This window comes from Oncorhynchus tshawytscha, linkage group LG20 (genome assembly GCF_018296145.1).
Source record: "Oncorhynchus tshawytscha isolate Ot180627B linkage group LG20, Otsh_v2.0, whole genome shotgun sequence".
In the NCBI taxonomy this organism is placed as follows: Eukaryota; Metazoa; Chordata; class Actinopteri; order Salmoniformes; family Salmonidae; genus Oncorhynchus; species Oncorhynchus tshawytscha.
Genome location: NC_056448.1, coordinates 19,193,009 through 19,208,605, shown reverse-complemented (window position 1 = coordinate 19,208,605; position 15,597 = coordinate 19,193,009). Strand labels below are relative to the sequence as shown.

The window sequence follows — 15,597 nt, the reverse complement described above, 5'->3', positions numbered from 1 at the left end:
GAATTACTTGAAATATGCAGCCAACCAATAACCTTGCAGTCAGCATCTAGGCTATATGTTGAGCAAATGCCTTAATAGTACAGTAAAATAAAGTGCTACATCTGAGCCTGCTGTTGGCAGAACTTCAACCAGTACCTGTGTTTCTGTTTGGTGCGGGTCTTCTCGACGTACACCCCCAGCTCCAGCCTTATGGGCCTCAGCAGGGCCCGGGGTCTGAAGCCCCGGTGGACCAGCCTGCACACCGCACTCTGGGCCCCAGTGAGATGGCAAGAGTTAGATGACATGGGATACTAGGTCAGCTAAAGGCACTCCTCAGCTGCAGGGATGTGTGGCATGAGGTGGAACTTTAGGGTGGAGGTGAACTTGAATGCAAAATCTCATGTATGCTAATGTAATACACTCAAGTGTTCTGCTAGAGAATCCAGGAGAAAAACATAGCAATACTATGCTGCCACCAGGATACAGATACACACAGCCGGGTTTGGATTTTGGGCTTTGTATTACCCTGATAAGTCTATATGAAAGCAGATGTCCGATTCGATTAATTACTCCATAGTTGAATACGCCAACGTTGGCAACAGTGCATCCAAACCATTTGGACAGAATCCAATTGGAGGTACTATGCACGCTTTAAAGCCCTGTTCCTCAGGTGTCCTCAAATGCTGCCCAAAGTACCAACGATGAATGTCTGAAGCTATTCGGGACAATGATAAGAATCCCCAAAACCCCTTGAGATTAGAACACAAACTTCTAACAAATCAACAAAGTTAGTCCTTCCAACACTGCAGATGTCTTCTATGGATATCCACAAATGTAAAACTCCCCAATTCCACAGAAGCACTATGAGGCAGGTTAACAGGTGAGTCAGAAAATGACTGTATAGTGTTATCCTCCCTAAGTAGTATTGCGTGGTCCTTCTCTCAACCAGCACTGAGTACTGTAGTCGATCCCACTGAGAGAAGGGGAAGTATCTTGGAGCGAGGATCCTGGGTGACTGCTGGTGACGACAGTGTGACACAAGCGCCTCTCAGCAGGACCGGTGCCCCGGTGTGAGAGAGAGCGAGAGAGAAAATAGAGAAAAAGGAAGGAAGAGAGAAATTAAACGAGTGAGCGATACAAATACACAGGTTTACAAATCGGAGACAAATTGCAGTGAGTACACAATTGATTTTGATTCCATTAAATATGGAATATTTGGCATTATATTTTTGTCTGGTCTATTTCTTGAATCAGGGTGCTTTTGATGTATAGAGTAAAGAGCCTGAGTTTTATATCATCAGTTCTCATTTGAGCGAAGCACAGGCCTCAGGAAGGGAAAATAGGACACATTGGCTGTTGGTCTTTGAGACAGTTTCCCATGGTTACTGGGTTGAACTAGTGTAGGGTAAGAAGGCTAAGAGGTTTTTGGCTTAGATGGATCCTTTAGCCCCCGGAGGGACAGATTTACTAAACCTTTGCATTAGATTGATATCTGCAGTGCCTGCTGCAGCCGGGCCAAACCAGAAAAGGCAACTGCTGAACATAATCTGCTCAAAAATCCATTAATTCCTTCATTGTTATTATCAGAAATAGAAATATTACTGTTGAGAAACAAACATTATGAATTAAGTTTTCAATAAGCTACCCAGGAAAGAGTTGAAGTTAAGCTCATATAAATTATATGTAGCCTCAGAAACAAAATTGATGAGATGAGTAATTTGCTAATCTTAGATCAAATGAATATATTAGCCATTTCTGATACTCACTTATACAGTACATTTGATGATACAGCAGTAGGAATACACGGATATAACATCTATAGAAAATACAGGAATATCTACGGGGGAGGTGTTAATGTACATATATATGTAAATGTGTGACGTGATATTTCGTATGTACGGTTGAAGTCGTAATTTTACATACACCTTAGCCAAATACATTTAAACTCAGTTTTTCACAATTCCTGACATTTAATCCTACAAAAAAATCCCTGTCTTAGGTCACCACTTTATTTTAGTAATGTGAAATGTCAGAATAATAGTAGAGAATGCATTCAATAGTAGAGAATGCACACATACATTCAATTAGTATTTGGTAGCATTGCCTTGAAATGGTTTAACTTGGGTTCAAATGTTTTGGATAGCCTTCCACAAGCTTCCTACAATAAGTTGGGTGAATTGTGGCCCATTCCTCCTGACAGAGGTGATGTAACTGAGTCAGGTCTCCTTGCTCGCACACGCTTTTTCAGTTCTGCCCACAAATTTTCTATAGGATTGAGGTCACGGCTTTGTAATGGCCACTCCAATACCTTGACTTTGTTGTCCTTAAGACATTTTGCCACAACTTTGGAAGTATGCTTGGGGTCATTGTCCATTTGGATAACCCATTTGTGACCAAGCTTTAACTTCCTGACTGATGTCTTGAGATGTTGCATCAATATATCCACATAATTTTCTTCCCTCATGATGCCATCTATCTTGTGAAGTGCACCAGTCCCTCCTGCAGCAAAGCATGGCGGTTTTGGAGCAGTGGCTTCTTCCTTGCTGAGTGGCCTTTCAGGTTATGTCTATTATAGGACTCGTTTTACTGTGGATATAGATACTTTTGTACCTGTTTCCTCCAGCATCTTCACAAGGTCCTTTGCTGTTGTGAACCAGACTTGTGGAGTTCTATAATTTGGCTGATTTCTTTTGATTTCCCCATGATGTCAAGCAAAGAGGCACTGAGTTTGAAGGTAGGCCTTGAAATACATCCACAGGTACACCTCCAATTGACTCAAATGATGTCAATTAGCCTATCAGAAGGTTCTACAGCTTGACATGTCCTAACCGACTTGCCAAAACTATAGTTTGTTAAGAAAAGTTTGTGGAGTGGTTGAAAATGAGGTTTTTTTAATGACTCCAACCTAAGTATGTAAACTTCTGACTTCAACTGCCTTCGGAAAGTATTCAGACCCCTCGACTTTTCCCTGTTTTTTTTTACGTTACAGCCTTTTTCTAAAATTGATTAAATTGTTTTTCCCCCCTCAGTCTATACACACGAACCATAATGACATAGCAAAAAAAAAAAAAACGTTTTAGCTCATTTATTAATTGAAATCACATTTACATAAGTATTCAGACCCTTTACTCAGTACTTTGTTGTAGCACCTTTTGGCAGTGATTACAGCCTCAAGTTTTCTTTGGTATGACGCTACAAGTTTGACACACCGGTATTGGGGAGTTAGTCACATTCTTCTCTGCAGATGATCTCATGCTCTGTCCGGTTGGATGGGGAGCGTTGCTTCACAGCTATTATCGGGTTCAAGTCCGGGTTCTGGCTGGGCCACTCAAGGACATTCAGAGACTTGTCCTGAAGCCACTCCTGCATTGTCACTCTACCATTGTCACTCTGCAGCACTCCTGATTGGTGGAGTGCTGCAGAGATGGTTGTCCTTATGGAAGGTTCTCCCATCTCCACAAAGGAACTCTAGAGCTCCGTCAGAGCGCAAACATTTCTAAAAAAAAAAGTTTTTGCTCTGTCATTATTGGGTATTGTGTGTGAATTGATGAGGGGGAAATAAAGATTTAATACATTTTAGAATAAGGCTGTAACACAACAAAATGTGGGAAAGGTCAAGGCATCTGAATACTTTCCCCATGCAGTGTATACAGTACTTCCATTCGTTTTTTGAACTGGTACCATGCGACCTTCAGATGTTGTGTGAGGCCTGTGGGCATCCTAGAGCAAAACAATCGACGTGTATGTGCTCGCGAGTCTCACCTTTGCACAGAGGGGTGTGTAGCCCATATTATTGTGTATCCCAAACTGTTCGGATGCTACAGACAGAAGTTGGCAGATCCCGCTGTACCGACTTCAGACAAGTCCCAAGATGCTTGTATGGGTTATAGAGCAAAACGGAGAACATCATCGTGAGAGTCCCATCCAGTGGCATAAAGTACTTAAGTAAAAATACTTAATGACTTAAGTAGTTTTTTTGGGTTATCTGTTCTTTACTATTTATATTTGAGAACTTTTACTTTTACTCCCCTACATTACTGTACTTTTTACTCCATACATTTCCTCTGACACCCAAAAGTATTCGTTAAATTTCGAATGCTTAGCAGGACAGGAAAATGATCTAATGCACACACTTATCAAAAGAACATCCCTGGTCATCCCTACTGACTTTGATCTGGCAGACTCACTAAAGACATGTCTTGTTTGTAAATTATGTCTGAGTATTGGAGTGTGCCCCTGGCTATCTGTAAATAAATAAAAGAAAATGGTGCTGTCTAGTTTCCTTAATATAAGGAACATAAAATTATTTTTACTTTGATACATAAGTATATTTAAAGCCAAATACTTTTAGACTTTTACTCAAGTAGTATTTTACTGGGTGAGTAACTTTTTTACTTGAGTAATTTTCTATTAACAGATCTTTACTTTTACTAAAGTATGACAATTCTGTACTTTCTCCACCACTGGTCTCATCTTTCAATAGAGAGGTCATAATAGTTTGTAGGCCAAACCCTCCGGACACTACAGATGATTTCGTGAGGAGCGATTTTTTTTTTTTTTTTTTTTTTTTTTTTTTTTTTCAGGACTTCTCATTGTCAGACGAACACTGGTCGAGCTCTGTCACATTTCACCGCAGATGTGGAAGTGCGACATAGGCGGATGCGGTGGATTGAGACGCAACCAATGCAAAAAAAAACTGCATACCTGTAGCTTAAACTGACATATTTTTATAGGGATTTTATTTATATTATGCTAATAAAATTTCCACAGGGGCGCGGTCATCGACCTTAGGGGGGTTTAAACCCTAAATTGGTAGCTATATCGTTGTTTGCGCTTTGCTGTGTGGCCTGTACTTATTCATTGAGGGGGAAAAACAAATCATCAGTGAGTTAGGAGTAATACAATACTAATACAAATATGCTAATTTAACACAGGTAATGTTTAGTTGAATATTTACCCAAGCATATGATATCCGAATTCTCATTCACACGGTGAGGTAACTGAAGGAGCCAGGGGCACATTCAGCAGGATGTAACGTTTTGTTAAATTCAGAGAAATATGCTATGTATCACAAATATGCCTCTCTGACATGTAGAATAAGGAATCCCGTCGGATCTATTCATGCATTTCTATCTGCAACGGTCCACAATGTTTGGCTACTGGACGCGGCCCGATTTGAAGCCAGGATAAACCTCTAAAGAGTGGAATCAAAAAGGGAGCCATGGTTACTCTGGGCCAAAGATGGATAGTACTCTAAAAGGAATAATACATTTTCCTTCCGTGACAGTTGGTCTTTGCATAGTAACACTAAGTCGCCATAATATCCCAGTAGAGAAGGCTGTGGTGGTTTTATTGAAGATTTGGGAATCTGTGTGCAAAAATGTGGAGTGGAATTATGGTTTAGTCTGGAAAAGGGATATTTGTTATTGTAGCATGCTTCTTGATGTTTTCTTTTTACCTTGGATGTTTTCATTAATTACTTTATAGTTGAGGACAATGAGGAAATTACAATGAGCGAGAGGGCGAGGTCTTTAATAAGCTTACACCACTGAATGTGGAATCCTTCTAGACAAACAATAATTACACAGCATGTCATAAAACACCCTCATGCCGCTGAGCCACAAAGTAGTCGCATAAAAATGTGGTGTGTGTGTGACCACAGAGACTTCGTTTAGTCTTAAAAGTACAGTTATGAATTCAAAACGAGGTCAAACGATTTCCTCTTTCCCAGAAACGATACTTGGATCATGTTTCTTGCATAAAGCTCCCAGATGTTGGCTGTGAACGTTTAAAGACATATGTAGAGTGCACGTTCTCTTCTCTGAAGGGAAGTTATATTGGGAAAGTATATATTTCCAATTAAAAAACGGGCACAAGCTTCATCTGCGTGGCCTGAACTCAAGACCCCAGCAGTAGTCAAGCATTATAGTGCCAATACAAAACGGAAGATGTCGTTGTTCTGATTGCCTAAACAGGGTTATTTTTACATGACCTTTCCCTTGGAAAGGAGGCAAGAGGGTCATTGGGGACAGTTGAGTTGAACAAGTGACAGACAAAGTCCTAACTGAAGATGTGTGAGTAACATTGACCCGGCAGACAGACGAAGGTAGTAAAAACACAAGAGAAATGCACTGACATAAATCTTACATTATTGGCATGTATTGGAGGGTTTTTAAACCTGGCTCCCATACTGTATTTTCCCTGTGGCTGTTCTAAGAATGTGTCTGTGTGGTAAAGTCTGCCATGCTCTCCTCTGATTACTGCTCAACTTGGTCTGTTTGGAGACCAGCATCCCATAATAACCCACCTGTGGTCTGAGGGAGACGGCATGCTAGCTCAACACTCATGGCAGCCCCCGGGTTACACGTCATCGTTGGTCAGTTTACAGGAAGTGAGTTTTGTGAGTTCATCAGAGGTGGCTGTGTCATTGGTCGGTCACACTTATCAGACGAATGGGTGAACTTAAATGTATCTGTCTGAGAGAAGAAAAGGTTTTGGTTGAATTTGACTGTCTGAGTGGAGACATTAGCATGGTTGGGTAGGTTACTTTCTAAATGTAATCCATTACAGTTACTAGTTACCTGTCAAATTGTAATCAATACAGGGCCGGCACCAGAACAAATCAGATTGAAGGACATTTGATTTTTGAAATGTTTTCTTTTTTCATGTGCACCTGCACACATTTTTTTAATGGGTTTTATATTGAAGACATGTAATTTAACTGTAAAAATGTATTACCTTTTAATGTGGCATGAACACAACCAGTCATGATGCACCCACCCGTAGCACGCGCTCCAGAAGGTATATTTCACTGGTCACCCCCAAAGCCAGTTCCTCCTTTGGCCGCCTTTCCTTCAGGTTCTCTGCTGCCAATGACTGGAACGAATTGCAAAAATCACTGAAGCTGGAGACTAAAATCTCCCTCACTAACTTTAAGCATCAGCTGTCAGAGCAGCTCACAGACCACTGCACCTGTACATAGCCCATCCAACTACCTCATCCCCATACTGTTATTTATTTATTTTGCTACTTTGCACCCCAGTATCTCTACTTGCATATTCATCTTCTGCACATCTATCACTCCAGTGTTTTAATTGCTAAATTGTAATTATTTTGCCACTTTGGCCTATTTATTGCCTTACCTCCCTTATCTTACCTCATTAGCACACTGTATATAAGACTTTTCTATTGTTTTATTGACTCTGTTTGGTTATTCCATGTGTAACTCTGTTGTTTGTCGCACTGCTTTGTTTTATCTTGGCCATGTCGCAGTTGTAAATGAGAAGTTGTTCTCAACTGGCCTACCTGGTTAAATAAAGGTGAAATTAATTTTTTTAAATGTAAGAAAGTTATTGCTGAAAGACCTTTGCACCTGAAAGACATTTTTTGTCATTGCCTTGTGGTCACTTGTGTTAGGCTTATAGCTATTTTGTTGAATATTCTTTGGCCAAATTCAATTAAACTACATTTATATTGAATGTGCTGTGTGCCATATCTGCTTTTATTGAAAAATGAAAACTTCCTTAACTCTGAAGTCATGAACATCGACTATTTTCTTAGCACCCCCACATATTGGTCAAGCCCCCCCTTGGCCCCGGGAGAGAGAGAATCCTGGCGCCGTGTCTGCATATGAAATGGGGAATTTGCTAACAAAACAAAAAATTAAAGGGCAAACAATTCACACGATGAATGCGCAAGAACTGGTGAGAGACAGGAGAGCCGAGCGCATGCATTCTGGTGAGCGATGACCTATTTCTTCACAACATACCCCTCCACTTCTTTTTGTCCCAACAATTTAAATTATACTCAAGCGAAACAGTACCCCTCTGTCTTACTATATATAGCCCATATATCTGATGCCGTCTGGCCAAAAAGAGTATGACATGCCATAATGTGTTTGTTCAGACAGCATCAGATACTGTACATGGGTTACACATACTGAGACAGGGGAGCTGTTTTGCTCGCTCTGAAGCTTTACCTGAGATTGATGCGTCTTTGTCACGGAGCCATCTCGGTCAAATAATTAAATAATATATTATTTGGACAGGTAAGGAGGTATGGTAGGGTGGACAAAGCCCCCTAAAGCCCGCCCATAACGCCGGCCCTGAATCAGTAACATAACTTTTGGATTACACACATTCATTATAGTAATCTGATTACTTTCAGTTACTTTGATTACTTTCCCCTTAGAGGCATTAGAAGACAAGTGATCCATCAAATGTATTTAATGTGTCATCAGTGGTCTCTGACTTGTGATCAGACTCGCTCAGGTGGAACAAACTTAACTTCAATGCTGAATCCTTTATGAATTTAAAAGTAATCCAAGAAATAATAATCTACTTTTTCAAAAATATCTGTAATCTGATTACAATATACTATGTAATCTGTTACTCCCCAACTCTGCAAATTAGTCTGTACTCAGTTTAGGGTGAAAAAGTGAGAGATCAGTCCCAAATGGTAAAACATTTGATGACTTGTGGTGGAATGCCCGTCCACCAAGATCTCTGATTTCAAAGCTAATATGTAATTTATACCAGGAAATACACCACTAATAAAATCAGACTAACATTCTCTGCCTTGATATTTGGCACAAACTGATATCAATGTCAATGTAATAGTAATGCGTCTCGTTTTATTCGATAAACATATAGATCTGTACCACAGACTTGTGGCTTTCTGACCAAGCTTTCCAATTCTCCAGTTTCTCCCATCCACCATAATGACAAGCCCAGCAATTATTGGACTATGGTGAGTTTCCTCTGGTTCTGATAAAGGTTACTACTATATTGATCGCGGCTCGGTCTGAGACCTGAAGACAGTTCTTTGCCTTCAGTTTCAGTTGAAATAGCTCTATAACCACCCACGTTAATCAAATCTAAGTGTGGGCATGAGTGTCAAGGTGACACAGTTCAGATCTGTCCTGTTACATTTGGCAAGGCCAGAGTATGTGTCGTGATGCTTGGCTGAATGTGTATATGATTCTGGGTACTATGATTCTGGGTGCTATGATACTGTTCTCTTGGCTGCGTCCTTGTTTGGCTCAGGAGCGCTGTGCTCAGAGTACTAATCCGACCATAATTGCAGCGAGGCAAGGCTGGTTGTCAGGGGAAACCAAAGAAACTCTCCAGGAATGTTTTTTCTCCTCAGTAAGTGTCCCTTTCAGTTTTGGCTGATCCCTGTCTTCCCCTCCTTCTCTCCTCTCTGTTTTTCCTTCTCTATCTTTCTCTTTCTCCTAGACACTCACACTATAATAGATGGTGTCAACAGATTTTACTGTCTGTGGAATTGGGAGAAAGTTTGAAGGAATGTAACCAAAAAAATGTATATTAGTATCACATTAATACCACATTCAATGCCTCTTAAAATAGACTGATTTAACAGCGATGGCGCACTTTGCTTGAGGAGAAAGGTTTGGTTTATGCCATTTTAAGGACCTCAAAAGATCTCAGTATGCATGTGAGCAGGTTATTCCTGATACACAGGTAGCTGTGTTCATCTCTCCAAGAAGCATGAACACACAACCACAAACAGGGTGTGCAACTTCAGGTCATGATGAGGCCTTCATATTACAATGTCATAGAGGTCTCCTGAATCCTTTTCTTTATTGCTCTTATAGTCCAGCTGCATCAATTGAATGCAATAGATCATGGAATAACTTGTCATTGACTATTTTGACAGAGCAAAACCTATTGGTCACGGACAGATGAAGTGCCAGACACTTTCAGCTCTGTACAGGAACACTGACATTAGCTCTGGGACTAATGGATAGTCATCTATTGGGTTAGGAAACAGAGAGGGTCTGAAGCACCTCCTCAGAGCTGAACCTCTCCATATTCCAGCATTGTTGTCTGCACTGCCCACAAAGCCATGAATGGATTGTTGTGTATCAAACACAGACAGATGAAAGAGACTTTATTTAGCTTGTGATGAAAAAATTGCCCCAGACAATGCCCTGCTGTTGACTAATCTGTGTTTTTTTTCCCTTTACTCACGACACAAACACACACGTGGACGCACACACACACACACACAGAGTACCATATAGGGTTGTTCCATTTCATTTCAATCATTTTTTTGACCACACACACACAGAGTACCATATAGGGTTGTTCCATTTCATTTCAATCATTTTTTTGACCACAACCCTTTTTGATTTGAACCAAACTTTCCAAACATACTGTATTAGCCCATTGAAGAAGTGGTCAGCAAGTTACTTTATGAACCTGAATGCCAAAAGGTTTAGGAGATACAGTAGGTGTGCTCAAAGCTTATTTTGCACACCCTAACATGAGACATCCATGTCTTCATCACTGGAAAAGATAAACGGTTGAGTTTTATCATTTGAAAGTTTATAAACAGGATAGTCGCATTATTTAATATTTCCTTGAAAAATAAGTTAAATAACAATGTCAATTTTTGACCTTTTAATGTCCTCAAATGTCAACTTAGAATATAAATTCCCATGTATCTATATTTCAATAAGAGTCATATGGAAGATTGACAGTATAATTTAAAACAACTGATATTCTATTTCAGGTCAGTATTATCTGATGTGTGGACCTCCGACCATCTTTGTGCTACCATTTAAGTTGAAATGTCGATTTTTATTCCCATTTGAGTATACTTATCAGCGAAAACATGACACCTACCCTGTATTCAAGAGCATGTTGTGTCTCAACCAAAGATGGGCACAACACAAAGAGCTGAGATGATGTAAAATAGGGTCTGAACCAGAACATATGCAAACATGAAAAAAACTGAGTTTACATGTTTTTAGATCATTTACGGCAAAGGTAAAAATGATGACATTTTTTTTTTGTTCAAGAAATTATACAATGGCTTTTAAATTATTATATCAAACGATGGTTTATTTTCTCCAGTGATGAAGACCGATGTCTCATGGCAGGGTGGTGAATGCAAAATGAGTGAACTTTGAGCACCTCTGTCTCCTGAATGGCTGGGCAAATATGTAGAAGGTTTTGTTCAAATCAAAAAGAGTTGCAGTTAAACTGAATTCAAATGGAACAAACCTAAACACATGTTGTGCATATTTACATACCCATTTTTCTGTTGTGTGTGTGTGTGTGTGTGTGTGTAACATATTTGGATAGTTTGTAGAGCGTCTACAGATGGACTATCTACTAGCCCTAACCCTCATCTAAACCCTAACCCTTATTCCAAACCTAACCTTAGTAAGCAGTTGCTTATCAACAGATAGTACTGCATGACCATCTGCACATGGAAAACACGGATAAAATAAAGTATATATAAATAAAGTGACTGAAAAACACAGGGTTAACCTGTGTATGTGTGTTTGAGAGAGAGAGGGTAGCGTGATGACCTCGCAGGCCCTGTGAATGTTCATTCACAACAGTCATTAACATTGCCAGCAGACATTTTTTTATTTTTTTTTAAAGCTAATGAATCCAACATGGTCTTACTGCTGATTCAGACAATCCACACACACTTCGTGTATCCCTTACTAGTTTAGGACATTCAAATCTAGAATAAAACTGACACACCATTATTTTCACTGTCATACTTTCTATACAGTCTATAATTAAACTGTCCATAATGTTTAACCTTAAAGCAGTGTGAAACCATTTGATATAGTGCAGTCAGTAGTAGAGCACAGGAAGGGAACAGACAGAGGAGACAGAGAAAGGCATGGCTGTGTAAAGACACGGGAAGACTGTTGCATATACAAATTCACCTATCCACCGACTTAACTGAGCAGCTGTGTGCTCTGCTTGTTCGTGTGTGTGTCAAATATTGAGCCCAATCTCAGCTTAGACACTCCACTCAGAATCCCACGTTCTTCATGGCCCCTTCCAGTCTGCTCATTCACTTAAGATCCCACAGAGCAGCATCAAGATCAAAGTCTGGGAGAGGAAAGGCTAAGCTATCCAGGACCAAGGCCAGGAATGAGGCTTTGGCTGGAGCCTACTTCCAGGGAGCTGTGGCTAGGCTAGCTCCCCTGTCTTGCCCTCCTCAGGCAGCCAGGCTGAGAGCCGGCAGCCCTTGTCTCTCAGCCCTGCTGCTCCCTCATCTCTCCCCGTCTTTCCACTCTCCTCCTCCCCACTAACAGGGTCTGTCAACCGTCCAGGCGTCCCACACCACACTAACCCCCCCCCCCTTACAGCTCGGGTCCTACCTCGTGTGGAGCCTCTTGCTGGCCAGATCCTGGTCCACACCGTTAGCAGACTGAGCCATGGGCAGTGTCCTCCAGTAGCTAGCCCTTCACAAATATTTATTCAAGCTGCTCAAGACCTCTTTCACTGTGCTGCTACTACCTCTTTCCTAGCAGCTCTCTCTGCCTCTCTCCCTCCCTCACTCGCTCTCAGCACAGCACTGGCAGATGCTGAGGAAGTTAGGCATTGTGCAAATAAAGCCATATAAGGCAAGCCCCTCCCCCACTGCTGATATCACAGAGTTTTGTGTGTGTGTGTGTACAAACAGGGCTGCTGACTAAAGGGTAAATTACAACTGTCTCTTGCAGTGTTCAAAACAAAACATCCTGCCGGGCTGTATCACCGCCTGTTACGGCAACTGCACCACACACAATCGCAAGGCTCTCCAGAGGGTGGTGGGGTCTGCACAACGCATCACCAGTGGCAAACTACCTGCCCTCCAGGACACCTACAACACCCGATGTCACAGGAAGGCAAAAAAGATCAAGGACAATAACCACCCAAGCCACTGCCTGTTCACCCCGCTCCCATCCAGAAGGCGAGGTCAGTACAGATGCATCAAAGCTGGAACCGAGAGACTGAAAAACAGCAATCTCAAGGCCATCAGATTGTTAAACAGCCACCACTAGCACAGAGAGGCGGCTGCCTACCTACAGACTTGATATCACTGGCCACTTTAATAAATGGAACACTGGTCACTTTAATAATGCCACTTTAAGAATGTTTACATATCTCGCATTACTCATCTCATATGTACAGTATATAATCTATACTGTATCATTCACTATCTATTGCATCTTAGCCGATCTGTCACTGCTCATCCATATATTTTATACTTAAATATTATTATTCCTTTACTAGATTGTGTGTATTAGGTTTTGTTGTGGAATTGTTAGATATTGCCTGCTATATACTGTCGGATCTAGAAGCTTAAGAATTCCGTTACACTCGCAACAACATCTGCTAAACATATGTACTGTATGTGACCAATAAAATTTGATTGGACAAAGGTCGCACACACAGACAGGCTCTTTTTCTCACACTTCTCTTTGTTCTTTTCTTCTGTCTTACTGTATGCTGAGCTCTGACATTTTTCTGGTCTCTTTTCAAAGCACATAGCTAGACCTGTTTTTTTCCACAGGGTCCTTTTCCCCAACTGACTTACCTCTAAGCTCCTCCAACTTCCATTTCTCACCATCTTTCACATGTTACATTTAACCGTTTCCCCAGATCATATAAAATATTTCCAGGTTATTTTTTGTTTAACTCTTGAGAAACATGGTAGTGATGGTATCAATAGATAAGCTAGGCTCGGTCTGTGTTTATGGCAGGGTCATAACAAGTATGCTTTATGGCAGCCCCCTAATTGCATGTATCATTTTAGAGATTGATTAAATAAGATCATTAGCAATTTAAGCAGTGATTACAATACTGGATATTGCAAATGCTAATTACAAACATAACAGCTGTACAGTTAGTATATGAAGCTATAGGTCTTAGGTTCCAATGTGTGACACCTCCGCTACTTCCCTGAGGAGACAATCCTCTACAGCTGCTATTCCCAAACTGAGGTACGCGCAATGCCATCAGGGGTACGCCAAATGAAAATGTGATTCGCATTTTCAAAGTCCATTTATATTTTCCAACGAGGCTATACATTTACAGAGTAGCCTCGTTTCACTGCCAAAAATGTAATTAAACCATCTAGTGTTCAGCGAAAATAACAACACGATGTCAAATACAGGTAGCCTAGTCAAATAATTAACATCCAATCACATGAACCATTACTATCTCACAGGAATGCCACTAACGGTCCGTATGTAGCCAAACGTAGCTGCTGCTTATTCCGTTTCCGCTAAAATTGATAAATGGTTAAAAGAGACATACCAGCTCTACTGCTAGTACTGCGTTTACCAGCTAGTACTGCATTTACGAGTTTCTCACACGCCTGAATCTACGATTACAGGGACTCTCCGCAACTGTATTCAATGAGCGGGACATAATTGAGGGTATGATTAAGAAGTTGGAGCTCTTCTCTGTCTGCAGTAACAAGGACAACACACAGGTCTTTTTCCCATCATTGTATGATTTTTTTGTGGGCAATTTTTTATTTAATTAGGCAAGTCAGTTAAGGACAAATTCTTATTTACAATGACAGCCTGCCAGGGAACAGTGGGTTGTTCAGGGGCAGAACAACAGCTTTTTACCTTGTCAGCTCGGGGATTCGATCCAGCAACCTGTCAGCCCAACGCTCTAACCACTAGGCTACCTGCCGCCCCAAAAGATCTCCAGCTTACGGAACAATGTCAAATGTGATATAGCAAAGAACCTGAGTGAGCTGGGTGCGCAATTACTTGAAATTGGTACTCTCCCGAAACGGACGACACAAACAACTGGATTCGTTATCCCTTTCATGCCCTGCCTCCAGTATACTCATATCTGAACAAGAGAGCCTCATCGAAATTGCAACAAGCGATTCTGTGAAAACTGAATTTAACTTCTCGAGGGTAGGGGGCAGCATTTGGAATTTTGGATGAAAAGCATGCCCAAATTAAACTGCCTTCTACTCAGGCCCAGAAGATAGGATATGCATATCATTAGTAGATTGGATAGAAAACACTCTAAAGTTTCCAAAACTGTTAAAATAATGTCTGTGAGTATAACTGAATTGATTTGGCAGGCGAAAACCTATTCAATGCCATTACAGTATCCATTGACTTAGGACTCAAATTGCAGACCCTATGCCTTCCACTAGATGTCAACAGTCTTTAGAAATTGTTTTAGGCTTGTATTCTGAAAAATGAGGGATTAGGAGCAGTCTGAATGAGTGGACACTGCCGTGTTCGAGCTTTTTCATGCGCGCGACCGAGAGAGTGCCTTTCTTGTTTAGCTTTTATATTGACGACGTTATTGTCCGGTTGAAATATTATCAATTATTTAGGCTAAAAACAACCTGAGGATTGAATATAAACATTGTTTGACATGTTTCTATGAACTTTACGGATACAATTTGGATTTTTTTGTCGGCCTGTTGTGACTGCGTTTTGAGCCTGTGGATTACTGAAGAAAACGTGCGGACAAAACTGAGATTTTTGGATATAAAGATAGACTTTATCGAACAAAGGGAACATTTATTGAATAAATGAATGTCTTCTGAGTGCAAACATGAAGATCATCAAAGGTAAGTGATTCATTTTATCTCTATTTCTGACTTGTGTAACTCTTCTACTTGGCTGGTTACTGTTTGTAATGATTTGTCTGCTGGGCTATGTTCTCAAATAATTGTAAGGTATGCTTTCGCCGTAAAGCATTTTTTAAATCTGACACCGTGGTTGGATTCACAAGAAGTTAGGTTTAAAGATTATGTAAAATAGTTGTATATTTTCTGAATTTTTATAATTAGTATTTCTGTATTTGAATTTGTCGC

At 40.6% G+C, this 15,597-nt stretch overlaps 1 protein-coding gene across 4 annotated transcripts in view; it reads right to left on the bottom strand.

Annotated features, from left to right (window-relative positions):
- The window catches only part of LOC112219330 (G-protein-signaling modulator 1), a 34,645-nt gene extending 22,316 nt beyond the window's left edge, over positions 1-12,329 (bottom strand). The window contains exon 1 of one of the 4 annotated variants that reach the window (XM_042302309.1): positions 12,134-12,329. In XM_042302309.1, the coding sequence (XP_042158243.1) occupies positions 12,134-12,192 (59 nt within the window). In that variant the 5' untranslated portion in view covers positions 12,193-12,329. Of the gene's footprint in view, positions 1-135; positions 1,949-12,133 lie in introns of those variants that run through there. The other 3 variants (XM_042302308.1, XM_024380478.2, XM_042302311.1) reach the window with 3 other exon arrangements.
- Between the last annotated feature and the right edge of the window lie 3,268 nt (positions 12,330-15,597).